This window comes from Cladosporium halotolerans (assembly GCF_011745625.1).
Source record: "Cladosporium halotolerans strain TM138-S3 chromosome Unknown Sca45, whole genome shotgun sequence".
Classification (NCBI taxonomy): domain Eukaryota; kingdom Fungi; phylum Ascomycota; class Dothideomycetes; order Cladosporiales; family Cladosporiaceae; genus Cladosporium; species Cladosporium halotolerans.
This window is the reverse complement of record NW_027191496.1, coordinates 103,793-115,462: the sequence shown is the minus strand read 5'-3', so window position 1 is coordinate 115,462 and position 11,670 is coordinate 103,793. Positions and strand designations below refer to the sequence as shown.

The following is an 11,670-nucleotide window of genomic DNA, read 5'->3' as shown; positions in this document are numbered from 1 at the left end:
TTTTATACTTCATGGGCGCTATGACCTTGGCTCTCCTACACATCCGGTGCTGCCATTCACTACATCACCCGCCTAGTGCGAGTGCGCGCAGTCCCAGCCAACAGCCCTCCTAGCCAGCTTCGCCTTGCTCAATTCCCTCGGCGCGGGCAACAGATCACGTCCACTGAGATCAACAGCGCCAGTCACAGGCGCGACAGAGCGCTTGTAGGCAGTGTTGTTCTGCTGAGCAGCGGCGAGCTGATCGAGCCAGTGTGCGAGTCTGTAACCGCCCTTCGCGATCTGGAGCTCTACAGTCTCAACCGCCGATTCGTAGTACGAGCCGCCCAACTCGGTCGCGTTGACGGATTCGACGCCGTCCGGCAGCACGACCGAGCAGACGTAAGCGTTCGAATCGGTTGCCCAGGCCAGAGCGCTGCGCTTGGCGTCGGCGATGTCGTCGCCCTGGATCCAAGACTGCGCGCAAGCCTTGTACTTGCCGGCCTTGATGTCCGCGGTGAGATCGGACGCCCAAGCCTGAGCGTCTGAGAGCGTGACGTTTTCGACGCCGCGGAGCTTGTCGGGCATCGCGGTGTCCCAGATGGAGTGCAGGTTCCAGTCCTCGCCGTCGAACTCGACGTCGATTTCATTGCCGCCCAGTGCAAGGGCTTCAACGTGCAATGGCTGGGTGATGTCGCCCAGGAAGTGGACGAGGAAGCGGAGCGCGTAGTTGACTTCTGTGTCGCTCAAGACGCCAGGCTGCTGGACGCGCTGCGTGTAGTTGGCGATGGCGGACACGACGCAACCTTCCTCGCCGCAATCGCGCTCGTAGTCAATGTTGCAGGCCTCCGGCGGGTTGTCCTCCGCATCGATGTAATGGAACGGAGCAGAGAAAGCGCCCTCGTCCGTTCGACGCCAGGAGTCAGGCCATGTGGAAACAGTGGCCAAGTAATTGGACGAGTTGTCGCCGAGCACGTGCTGTGCCCAAAGCTGAGTGTTGTTTTTGACCAGGTTGGATGCGACGTATGCAATTGTTTCGTGGCCAAGGGCGCCCCAGGCATATGCCCTTACGCCGAAGAGCGTCAGCAGGGCCAGAGAGGAGTGCATGTTGAGGAAGTCTTCAGAGGTAGGTTTCTTTGGAAGGCAGAAATTGCCGCGAGTTTGGGCGGAAACCGTCGATTCATATACTTCTCTCGACAAGACCGCAGTATTCGTTCCTGGGCTAGGGTATGCACATCGTTCATCACAGCCAAATAGCCAATGGCACGGCGACGTGCAGCCCTAAGGTTGATCTCCACACATCGAGCCGGTTTTTGAACCCTGAGCGACTTACTGAATCTGGCAGGTGAAGAATAATAGCGAGGCCAGTGGGTGCCAGTGTCTCACCGTAGAACTGAACTGTGCGAATAGATCGACGTGAGATAGAGTGTTTGGCCCGTTCTCGGCTCGGAGACGGCATCTTGCTCCACCATTCGGGCTGGAGATAAGCAATGAGATGCCCAGCCTTGCTGCACGTGCGATTCCTGGGAGAGATCTGTACGTCTGTACCGCTGAATTAGTAAAAGGCCATTTAGCTAGACTCATCGACTAGCAGGCCTTGACGATGAGTTGTTGAGAACGGGGATAAAACTTGTACTGAGATCCTGCTAGCAACGACGCAAGAGTTGCGCATGCTCCCACGATTGTGTAACCTAAGCCCTACTTGAGGTACCCCATATCTATTGACATTATAGATCAGATAGGACCTATAAGGCTGGGTGGTTGTTCCCTTAATGATAAGATAGATGGGTGTCATGTTGCTGCCCATGAAAGTCTTCGCGCGCGGATTCCGTAGGCGAGGTCCGATGATAGCCTATCTGCCGTATTTCAGGCTCGCGAACTCGAGATAGCGTCGTTATGGTGGGAGCAACGGAGAGTTACGAGAAGTGATGTCGAAGTAAGCTGCAGCATCGCTTAGGTAAGGTGAGGTTCTTACCCACTGATGGTACCTTGATGGCAGGTGTCCCCGGCTGTTCGCATGCTGCAAGGTAGTTTTAAGATGAGGAGGTCTGAGAAATGGACAAAGCAGGCATGATGTGACTATGCCTATCCTAAGGAAGGTATATGCGTGCATGAATCATCGTCGGGATAGTTTCGTACACGTCGCGGGTGACTGTATGAACACATTCGCTATTGCACCTTCTACTGATTAACCCAAGCCATCTTAAACATCTTGCTCAGCCTCTCTGCCTCCTCCGTATCCCTCAATCGCTGCGACAAGAAGTCCTGCAGATCGGCCCAAAACTCAATCGTATTCAGCGCACCAGGACCACTGGGTCCCGCGCCAGAAGACGGCTTGGGACCAGGGGAGCTCTCGGCTTGTATCTGCGCCTTCTCGCTGCCAGGGAACGAGGCCTTCTCGTCGACGACCATATTGTCCGCCGCAGAGGTCGGCGGTGCATCAGTCATCGTCGTGTCAGGCACCGAGGCAGCAGGATCCGACTTCTCAACAGCAGGCGACGCAGCACTCGGGGTTCCTGCGCTGGGCGTAGCTCCACCACCGCCCAGGATCATGACGCTGAGCTCTACATCGCCAGTGACACCCAGCTCCTTAAGTGTCTTCAAGTCGGCAGCGGGCTTCTTATTGAGCAGGACCTTGATCTTCTCGTGCGGCTGCGAGGTTTGCTTGGCGTATCGCTCCTTGACTTCGAAGATGCTAGCTTCAAGAGGCAAGTCAGGGACGGTGACGGCCTCGCCGCCGCGCATGGGCTTCAGGGTCGCCGTGATTGTGGTTGGCTTCCCTGCTTTGGCTGCGGAGGGTCGTTCACGGCGGGGGAAAGGGTGGGTTTGGCGGGGCAGGATGGTCTAGCAGTATTGTCAGCATTTACATCCTGTTATAATTCGTGACCTTTAAAAACATACAGGGCTCTGGTTCGGGTACTTCTTCGGATCGCTCACATGGTCCGCAGGCAGCTTAATGGGCCTCTTGTCCAGAGAGGACAGGAAGGTCTTTGCGAACGTCACCTCGGACATGATGGTTCGCTGGAATCCGCCGTACAGAGTGTCTGCTTCTGTGAAGTACGCCAGGTCTGCAGATAGTCGAGCGAAGATAAAGTGTTGCAGTTCGTTGGGTGGTTTACAAGGTCGGAAAGCGTTTGGCGACCCGCGTGTCGCAAGTCAAGCTGTTGACGTCGGACGAGGTGGGGAGAGCACATGGCTGGCTGGCTGTGGCTGTTTCACATGCTCCATTTCCAGATCAACTTTAGCTTTTCCCTTCCTCAAGCACACGACCCTCCCACTCTGCGCCAACACCCACGGGCCTAGCCACCATGGCTTCCCTGTACAACCTCGAGCCGCAGCCAACGGCCAAAGTAATCCTCCAAACAACCTCTGGCGACCTCGCGCTCGAGCTCTTCGGGAAGCAAGCTCCGCTCGCAACGCGCAATTTCCTGCAACACTGCTTGGACGGCTACTACAACAACACCATCTTCCACCGCTTGGTACCCGACTTCATCATCCAGGGCGGCGACCCTACGGGAACCGGCAGCGGCGGCATCAGCGCGCTCAACGATGGCGAGCCCTTCGAAGATGAGTTCCACAGCCGGCTCAAGTTCAATCGGCGCGGCCTGCTGGGCATGGCGAATGAGGGGAAAGATAGCAATGGGAGTCAGTTTTTCCTTACGCTTGACGCGACGCCTGAGCTGCAGGGGAAGCACACGATGTTCGGGCGCATTGAGGGCGAGACGGTTTACAATCTGATGAAGATGGCGGAGGCGGAGATGGCGGAGGACGGGTCAGAGAGGCCGATGTATCCTACGAAAGTCACAGGATCGGAGATTCTGGTGAATCCCTTTGAGGGAATGCAGGCTAGGGTCAGGGAAGCGCCGAGGACGGCGGCCGAGGACAGGAAGGGAAAGGATGTGAAGAAGAGGAAGAAGCCGATGGGCAAGAACGTGCTGAGTTTTGGAGGCGACGAGGGAGAGGAAGAGGCGGCGCCAGTGGTGAAGAAGGCCAAGGCGAACCCAAAGCTGGTTTCTACAGTCGTGGAAGACACTGAGACCTTGAACAATGCGCCCATGCCAGAAGCGCCTCAACCCAAGAAGAAAGCAGAGAGAAGACGAAAGTCTCCCTCTCCAGAAGTAGAACCAGAAGTTCAACAACCCACAAAACCCGCTCCCGCACCAGCACCCAGACAGGACGAAAGCGACGACGACGATGAAGACGACTACTCCCGCGCCCAAAAGACCAAATCCGCCAGTGCCCTGGAGAAGACCAATGCCGACATCGCCGCCCTCAAAGCGAGCATGAAACGCACCGTTGACACAGCGCCGAAAGAACGCGAGAAACCGAAGAGCGCGCTCGAAGCCATGATCCCCGCGACCAGCACGCGAGGGCGCAAGCGCGGCAAAGCGACGGACGAGAAGGGCGCGCTCGACCTGTTCAAGGCGTTCAAGCAGAAACTTGAGGATCTGCCGGCGGACGAGGCGAAAGCTGATGCGGGTGCGAATGAAGTACATGCACGAGGGGAGACGAACGGGAATGGTCACAATGCTGTCGAGCCTACTGCTGCGGATGATGAAGAGGCCGATCTATGCGATTTGCACTTCATCGCCAATTGCCAAAGCTGTCGAGCGTGGGACGATGAGAAACCGGACGGCGAGGCGGAGGCGGACGGCGATGACGACCCTGGGTGGATGTCACATAAGCTGACGTTCGCGCGGGACACGCTCGGGAAGGACTTGGAGTGGAAGAAGAAGATGGAGGAAATCGAAGTGATTGATCCGCGGGAGAAAGCGCGGGAGATTGAAGAAGGCAGAAAACAGGGCAAGGGCAAGGGCAAGGAGAAGAGCAGGCGATAGTGTAATGCAGGTCGCTGCCGCGTGAACATGTAATCGTAAATGTAGAATACGACAAATTGAGCCATTAGTGGCGGATGTCAAACACGAGAGAGAGTCTGGAAGCATTTAGTACGATCGTCCTAACTAATCCTTCAAGGGGTGACCAAGAAAGTTTGAACGAAGGTGATTCCTTCTGAGAATGTTCGTGTCCATCGTCGCTGCCATATCGGCGAGCTCATTCATTGCTCATGCCTGTGCATTTCTGTGTACTGCATCAAACTTTGCCCGTCATGAAAATAGGAGCTCCTCGCCATCACATGAGCTCCACAGCAGGGAAGAACCTTGGCCCGGCATAGCCCTTTGCGATCACACTTTGCACATCCACATTACTCCTGTTCGCCCAGAGCTTGAGCAAGATATAACGCCCGCTGACAGGCGGATCGAACTTGATCGCAATTCGAGACTTGCCGCGCTTGATGTAGAATCTTGCGGTGCTGACGCTCGGATCGTCAAAACCAGGCGGCGGTACTTTCGATCGCTCTACAGGTTCGCGTCGATCATCAGGAGGCATGTCGTCAGGAGATGGGCTGTGGTAAGGTCTTGCGCGAGCCATCAATGTCTCTAGCCTGTTGGTGGATTGTGACCAGGCGTTTCCGAAGCCGCCCATAGGATCGGCATTTGACCAGCCTTCTTCGCGATCCAAGTTGTCCGGATCGTGTCTCCTAGGCATGCGCCTCATGCGTTGTAGGCGGTAATCTAGCACCTCTTGGGGCGAAACATCTTCAACCTCGGGTTCTTCGTCGCTGAGGACGGTGAAAGGGACGCTGCTCTCGGAGAAAGAGGTCTGCAGTGAGTCTGCGGGAGGCGAAGGAATATCGCAGTGGAATTCCGGATCTGCCTGCCGAAGGTAGTCGGCGTCGTAATATGATTCCTCGTCAGGTGGATCTTCCGGCTCGCGCGGTATTGGGGAGAAGCGTCCATTTGCGATTTCAGGATCTCGCAAGGCGTCAGAGAGTGTTAGACGCTCCGGGGATGCTCTGATATTGCGATAGAGACTGTGATTGTACGGTGGCTCGTGGATGCCACTACGACGGGCATGGAAAGGCGGGTCCTGGTAGAGCCTCAAGTCCTCCATGTCCATGGCAACATAAACGATACCCTCGCGAACACTGCAATAGTTAGCATATTCTTCCGTTACTGTTTTGAGGGCGCGTATTCTTACGGTGCAGTAAAGCCATGTTCTGGCCCAACGATATGCAGCTTCTCCAAGCAGAATGGCGTGTTATCCGCATGCTTCAAAACGATACCAGCACTCGTCCTCTCAGAGCAGAACACGCTCTTATCCATTTTCAAGATATTGCTGGCGCCCAGAAATATACCTGGATGCCTCGGATCCTTGTGCTCTCCTCCGTCGTTGCTCACGATTTCCATGCGAAGTCTCCCGGTCTCGACTTGCCCATAGCGACCGTACTTTATTGCCCCTTTGGCAGGACGATGCGTGTCGGGATTCAGCCTCCTCCGCTTCGAGGACCGGGCCTCGGGCGCGTCGTCGGCATTGTCGTCTTCGGTCTGGTATTCGGTCCTAGTGGACTCTCTAATGCGACGGCGAGCTCTTCGAAGAAAGCTCATAGTAGCATTGCGGGGCGAATCGATCGCGGGACCAAAGGCAGAGTTACCGCCTTGGGAAGCATCTCGAGCGAGGTCGGTGGTGTTTCGCAGAGCGCGCCTGAGGCTCGTGTGGCGATCCGGATACGACGAAGCGGTATCAGCGGTTGCAGGAGGAATATCGAAGTAGGAGGCCTTCACGCAGATCAGTATATACATGAGGCATTATCGCATCCGCGTCTTCACGTACCCTCAGTGAGGACAACGGGCGAGACTCTGGCATGCTGGGTTGTCAGCCCGAGGTGAGGGCTACTTGGTGTCACTGAACGAAGTGGTTTGGACGTCGCAAACCGGACGCCTCCGGTGTCATCTGAAAGGCGTGGAGCAGCGGTGCGGTGGCAGTAGGTGGTGTGTGTGCTAGCGGGGGGACTACTTGATGGGCGATGACGGTGCGTGGTGCAGCGGGCGTCGCTCGGTTCTCGGCCGCATGCAGGTGAGGCAGCACAGGCAGGCACGCTCCCACCCACCCAGGCACGGGTGGCACCGCGAAGCCCACCTCGTCCAGCCCGCCGGGCACGCGACTGAGGTGGTGTGGTGACTGAGGCACCAACTGAGGCCCAGACAGCCGGCGCGCCGTTCAGCCTGTGAACGTCGAACTGAATACGCCCGTATACGTAATCCTCGAGATGCGCATGTGCTTTTTCCCGCACGCTTGACTCTCAACTCGAACTCACTTACTTCACGTCAGGTGACTCGGCTGGCGCTCCATTTTTCTGTTTGGCACGTCGGTGAAGCTCCAGCATCGCATCACGCCTACTCGCCACGCCGGCACTGCTTCAAACACCTCCACTCGCGACTAGGGCCCGCCTCGAGACCCGCAGCGGCGCTCTGCTTCCCTGTCATTCTTCTACTCAATTATCGGATTAGCCTATCGGACCACTAGACATGGCAGCTCCTCCAATCGACGCGCAGATCGCATCGAATGGCGTCGACGGTAACCCTCCCGCCACAAACGGCGCGGCTGAGGAGACGACCATCACGGCGCCTGGACTGAGCGCCGACGAGATCGCTCTTTACGACAGGCAAATCAGACTGTGGGGCGCACAGGCGCAAGAACGCATTCGCAGCGCCCATATCCTTCTGATCTCTCTCCGCGCATTGGGGACTGAGATCGCGAAGAACCTCACTCTAGCTGGCATCAGTTCGCTGACCATCGTTGACGATGAGCCGGTGACCGAAGAGGATCTTGGCTCATGCTACTTCCTCCGTGACGAGGATATTGGCAAACCAGTACGTTCAGCCTTAGATCAGAATCCAAGGCGAAGAAGCTATGCTAAACCTATCACAGCGTGCCGCTTCAGCCATCCCACGCATTCAAGAACTCAATCCCCGAGTGACCATCACCTCTGGTGGGGGTCTGTCAAATTTGCTCGCCAAAGATCAAACCCATTACACGCCATATTCGGTCGTCATCGCCTGCGACCATGACTTTAACGTGCTCAGCATCATCAACACGGCCGCCCGGTTTGCTGGCAGGCCTTTCTACGCGGCATCCATCCACGGAACCTACGGCTGCATCTTCGCCGATCTCGTCCAACACGACTTCATCATCGAGCGCGAGAAATCCAACGTTCCCACAAGCCTAGCACCCGAGACCATCACCCGCGTCGTCCTCTCATCGACGACGAAGAACGAGCCTAACGGCAAGACCACCGAGATCGTCACGAAGCGCGAGACCTACTGCCCGCTGATCCTCAGCAACTCCTCGCCCCTCCCACCCGACATCCTCAGCAACCGTCGCAAGCTCAAAGCCGTCTCGCCGCTCCTCCCCTGCCTGCGCGCCCTCTTCGAGTTCCAGCGCAACACCTCGCGCCTGCCCAACCACACCTCCCAGGACCTCTCAAACTTCACCTCGCTCGCGACGACCAAGTCCCGCGAGCTGCAGCTGCCGCCCGAAACGCTCAAGTCCGAGTTCCTGCGCTCCTTCTTGCAGAACATCGGCGCCGAGATCCCGACGACGGCAGCTTTCGTCGGCGGCCGCCTGGCGGAGGACGTCATCAACGTGCTCGGCAAGCGCGAGCAGCCCATCCAGAACTTCGCGCTCTTCGACGGCGAGAACCTGCAGGGCCCTGTCTACTGCCTCTACTCGCCGCCGCCCGAGGTTGCCATGGCGGCTGCCGGGGCGAACGGGCTGCCGGCTTTGCCGCAGGATGCTGTAATGGGTGGTGCGGAGATGAATGGAGGAGGGCAGACGATGGGTGCTCCCGCGGCTCCTGGTCAGGCTATGGACTTGAGTGGTATGAATGGTGTGCCGCCGATGGAGGGCTTCCCTGGTGCCGGCAACGGGGACGGTGCGCCTGTCGCGCCGCAAGCTCAGGTCATTGAGTGAAGTGGGATCCCCACAGGAGGTGAGGTCTTGGAGCAGAGCGTTCGGTGAAACTTCGCACTGCCTGAACGTTTTCAGCGGACTTTTGTATAACTACCTACAACAACATAACATCCATGAGCATTTGATATCTGATCACAAACGTTTCCCCCAAAAGACTTCAACAATCATCAAACCCTTCATGCTGAGAGCGGAAATGGCGGTTGGATGAACAAAACCAATCTCGAATTGTGATTATGACGAAATAGTACACGAGAGCATCAAAGAGACATTAAAACATACAAATTCCCGTGGTATCATAAACGTTCAGACTCCCAGCGCAAAACGCCAGCGTCTATCGAAACAGACCGCGTCGCGCGAGCGATCTCCAAGGGCAGAAAAAACCCAAGTCGAAATCCTCTCTGAGCCACCAGAAGCAAACTCAAAAGTACGGCTTCTTCTCCTCCCACTTGCTGACCATCCTCCCCTCATCCTTAACCTCCGCCATCCCAGGCTCAATCAGCTTCTCCCCAGCAAGGCTTCCCAAGCTGTCTCTGAACCCGCCGCCGCTCTTCCTCCTATCAGCAGCATACGGGCTCTCAATAGCGCCCACGGCGCCAATCCACTCCCAGACCCTGCCGACGTCGCCCGTGCGGCCCTCGCGCACCATCGGCCGCACGTTCGAGTTCGCCTCGACCTTCTTCTGCACCTTCTCCCACAGCTTCTTGCGGCGCGCGGCGGAGAACTCGTCGCGCAGGACGTCGTCGCGCAGCTGCGCCATGCTGATGTAGCTTTCGCCCCAGGCGGCGGGGTCCTGGGCGTGCAGGCTGGCCTGTTCGTTGAGTTTGCGAAGCGCGAGGCCGGCGAGCTGCTTGGCGCGCACCTCGGTTTCGCGGCTGTCGGTGATGCGGTGGCGGCCGTAGAGGGTGCTGCTGGAGAGGAGGAGAAAGCCTACAAGTTGCCAAAGATACTGTCTAAGCGTTGCGCGAAGGGATCGTCGGACGGCGCAGCTGAGGGGGATGCGGGCGAGGCTGTTGGATCGGAGCGTGAAGCCCGTGACGCTGTCGAGGGGGAAGGTCTGTCAGTTTTGCTGGTCAACTTGGGTCAAATAGAACAAGGGAACTGGTCGTGTAAGGGGATAAGTAAGAGAATTGCTGAGATGACTTACCCATCTGAACCGCTCGTGATTTCGTCCGAGTTCTGGATCTCTCCGAGCGCGCTTGACCACAAGTCTTCAAATTCTTGGTTTGACATCTTCTTCTTGGGGATGAGAGTGTTGATGGCTTTCTTGAGCTCGTTCTCTTTCAGTTCAGGTTGTGGCGCTTCGTTGCATTCGTATTTGGCGTTCTGTTCCCGGAGCTTCTCGACGGCGCGCGCCTTGATTGCTTGAACCTTCCTCTCGCGAGCACTGTCTGGCTCACAAGTGGGCGGCAGCGGAATGGCGCCGCCGAAAGAAAGCGGAAGGGGCGTCAGAATGAACCCGGGCTCGCACTCGGTCTGAAGATTCTCGTGGCAGTAGGCATGAGGAGGGCAAGGCTCGCATACTGGACGCGCGATATCTGCCCACTCCGGAATCTCCTGCCCAGCGATCTCCGTGCTGGGGTGGCCAACACCACAATATCCTACTTGCAGCTTCTCTTGCCTATAGAGGGTTGCGAGTCCAGCCAGGAGGGCAGTAAAGAGGGCAGCGGGTCCGACCTTCGCTGCGCTGCTACCAGGTTTCTTCGTCTTGCGGCGTGCGGGTACGAGGTTACCAGCCTGCTCAGCTTGCACAAGTGCCTGCTCCTCTTCAGGCGTAAATTCCTCATCCGGCTCAACTTCTTCGTGCTGCTCAACCTTCGGTGCGCGTGTGACGGGGACCTCGAAAGTCCTCCTAGTTGGCACCACAACACCATCGGTCTGCTCGCGGAGAGGACGGTGTTCCTCCGTTCTGCGCCTGGCCTCCCGGCTGCGGGTCCTGGAGACGGTGCGCGTGGAGCCGTATGTGGTGCGTCTGCGATCGGTCGTGCGAGGCGCTGGTGGTGATCCTCCGGATTGGAAGACATTCTGGTTCGAAAACGGGCTGGTCTCGTCTCTAGCGCGGCCATCCCTCTTCGCTACCGGCGTCGCAACATCAGCAAGAGACTTCCTGCTCGCCGGACGCTTCGGCTCGGGCTCCTCGACAGGCTCAACGGGGCGCGCGTGCTTTGTTGATACGCGCCTGGGCGTGGGCGCGACTCCTTGTGGCGGCGCGGTTGTGTGTCTGGCAGCTCTCGGAGTAGGCTCGACTTCCTGCGCTTCCTCCGTTCTGGCTCTGGTCGAACGCCTAGAAGACCTGAGCGCACTACGCGGAGGAGCTGGCTCTTCCTCCTCCTCCTCATCCTCGTCGGCGGTGCTGCCTTGCGACGGCATATTCTCGATGCCGCGGCTGGTGCGCCTCACGCGCGCATTCGCGGCACGAAGGCGGCGTGCCTGCGGAGCAACATTCTCAGTGAAGATGTCGACGAGCTGCGCCTTCTTGGATGAAGCCGGGTAGTCAACGCCGTGGGCGACAAGGATAGAGCGCAAACGTGGGACGGTAAGGGTGGACGGGTCAAAACCCTGCTCGAGATAAGCCTGGTCTTCCATGGCGGGTGGGTGTGGTGGTGCGTGGTGGTGGTGGGTGTTCAGCTGGGCGCCATGCAGCAGGGAAGCTGATGAAATAGTCGGCGATGGAGGCGACAGGTGTCCTGTGCTGGATGCGATGTCTCTGGAAGTGAAGGTCGGGACGCAGGTCGCAGCTTCATGCAGGCGCACGACAGGCTCTGCCCGGCTAGCGATAAACACTGCCGTGCCGCTGCTAGGCAACAACAGGTGACCCATGCTCAAGCTGCTATCGATAACGACGTCAGCGCAGAAAGTTTGGAAGACTTGGAGAAGAAAGAGAGG

The 11,670-nt window shown here is 57.7% G+C and overlaps 6 protein-coding genes across 6 annotated transcripts; 2 read left to right on the top strand and 4 right to left on the bottom strand.

Moving 5' to 3' along the window:
* Window positions 1-72: 72 nt before the first annotated feature.
* On the bottom strand, window positions 73-1,083 carry WHR41_08617 (uncharacterized protein; the record flags this gene model as incomplete). Its single annotated transcript, XM_069377221.1, has 1 exon — window positions 73-1,083. One exon carries the CDS (start codon window positions 1,081-1,083, stop codon window positions 73-75), a length of 1,011 nt encoding a protein of 336 aa, XP_069225804.1.
* A 949-nt stretch (window positions 1,084-2,032) lies between these two features.
* On the bottom strand, window positions 2,033-3,148 carry WHR41_08616 (uncharacterized protein). The gene is made up of 2 exons (XM_069377220.1): window positions 2,878-3,148; window positions 2,033-2,820 (listed from the first exon to the last, which is right to left on the bottom strand). The coding sequence occupies exons 1-2, from the start codon at window positions 2,986-2,988 to the stop codon at window positions 2,158-2,160; spliced, it is 774 nt and encodes a 257-aa protein (XP_069225805.1). The 5' UTR covers window positions 2,989-3,148; the 3' UTR covers window positions 2,033-2,157.
* Window positions 3,149-3,284: 136 nt separating this feature from the next.
* On the top strand, window positions 3,285-4,814 carry WHR41_08615 (uncharacterized protein; the record flags this gene model as incomplete). Its single annotated transcript, XM_069377219.1, has 1 exon — window positions 3,285-4,814. The coding sequence occupies one exon, from the start codon at window positions 3,285-3,287 to the stop codon at window positions 4,812-4,814; it is 1,530 nt and encodes a 509-aa protein (XP_069225852.1).
* A 39-nt stretch (window positions 4,815-4,853) lies between these two features.
* Window positions 4,854-6,842, bottom strand: WHR41_08614 (uncharacterized protein). The gene is made up of 3 exons (XM_069377218.1): window positions 6,649-6,842; window positions 6,016-6,593; window positions 4,854-5,962 (listed from the first exon to the last, which is right to left on the bottom strand). The coding sequence occupies exons 1-3, from the start codon at window positions 6,679-6,681 to the stop codon at window positions 5,107-5,109; spliced, it is 1,467 nt and encodes a 488-aa protein (XP_069225816.1). The 5' UTR covers window positions 6,682-6,842; the 3' UTR covers window positions 4,854-5,106.
* Window positions 6,843-7,076: 234 nt separating this feature from the next.
* On the top strand, window positions 7,077-9,069 carry WHR41_08613 (uncharacterized protein). Its single transcript, XM_069377217.1, has 2 exons — window positions 7,077-7,688; window positions 7,747-9,069. The coding sequence occupies exons 1-2, from the start codon at window positions 7,344-7,346 to the stop codon at window positions 8,785-8,787; spliced, it is 1,386 nt and encodes a 461-aa protein (XP_069225800.1). The 5' UTR covers window positions 7,077-7,343; the 3' UTR covers window positions 8,788-9,069.
* On the bottom strand, window positions 8,988-11,507 carry WHR41_08612 (uncharacterized protein). Its single transcript, XM_069377216.1, has 2 exons — window positions 9,932-11,507; window positions 8,988-9,824 (listed from the first exon to the last, which is right to left on the bottom strand). Exons 1-2 carry the CDS (start codon window positions 11,368-11,370, stop codon window positions 9,206-9,208), a joined length of 2,058 nt encoding a protein of 685 aa, XP_069225801.1. The 5' UTR covers window positions 11,371-11,507; the 3' UTR covers window positions 8,988-9,205.
* Between the last annotated feature and the right edge of the window lie 163 nt (window positions 11,508-11,670).

Bases quoted from the DNA above. Each gene is read 5' to 3' on its own strand.
- WHR41_08612 (XM_069377216.1), bottom strand. From the start codon at position 11,370: ATGGAAGACCAGGCTTATCTCGAGCAGGGTTTTGACCCGTCCACCCTT. The intron at 9,825-9,931 runs GTAAGTCATCTC...CCCCCTCGACAG, and splicing joins ATCACGAGCGGTTCAGATGG to CGTCACGGGCTTCACGCTCC.
- WHR41_08613 (XM_069377217.1), top strand. From the start codon at position 7,344: ATGGCAGCTCCTCCAATCGACGCGCAGATCGCATCGAATGGCGTCGAC. The intron at 7,689-7,746 runs GTACGTTCAGCC...AACCTATCACAG, and splicing joins ACGAGGATATTGGCAAACCA to CGTGCCGCTTCAGCCATCCC.
- WHR41_08614 (XM_069377218.1), bottom strand. From the start codon at position 6,681: ATGCCAGAGTCTCGCCCGTTGTCCTCACTGAGG. The intron at 6,594-6,648 runs GTACGTGAAGAC...ATCTGCGTGAAG, and splicing joins GCCCGTTGTCCTCACTGAGG to GCCTCCTACTTCGATATTCC. The intron at 5,963-6,015 runs GTAAGAATACGC...TAACTATTGCAG, and splicing joins GAACATGGCTTTACTGCACC to TGTTCGCGAGGGTATCGTTT.
- WHR41_08616 (XM_069377220.1), bottom strand. From the start codon at position 2,988: ATGTCCGAGGTGACGTTCGCAAAGACCTTCCTGTCCTCTCTGGACAAG. The intron at 2,821-2,877 runs GTATGTTTTTAA...CAATACTGCTAG, and splicing joins AGTACCCGAACCAGAGCCCT to ACCATCCTGCCCCGCCAAAC.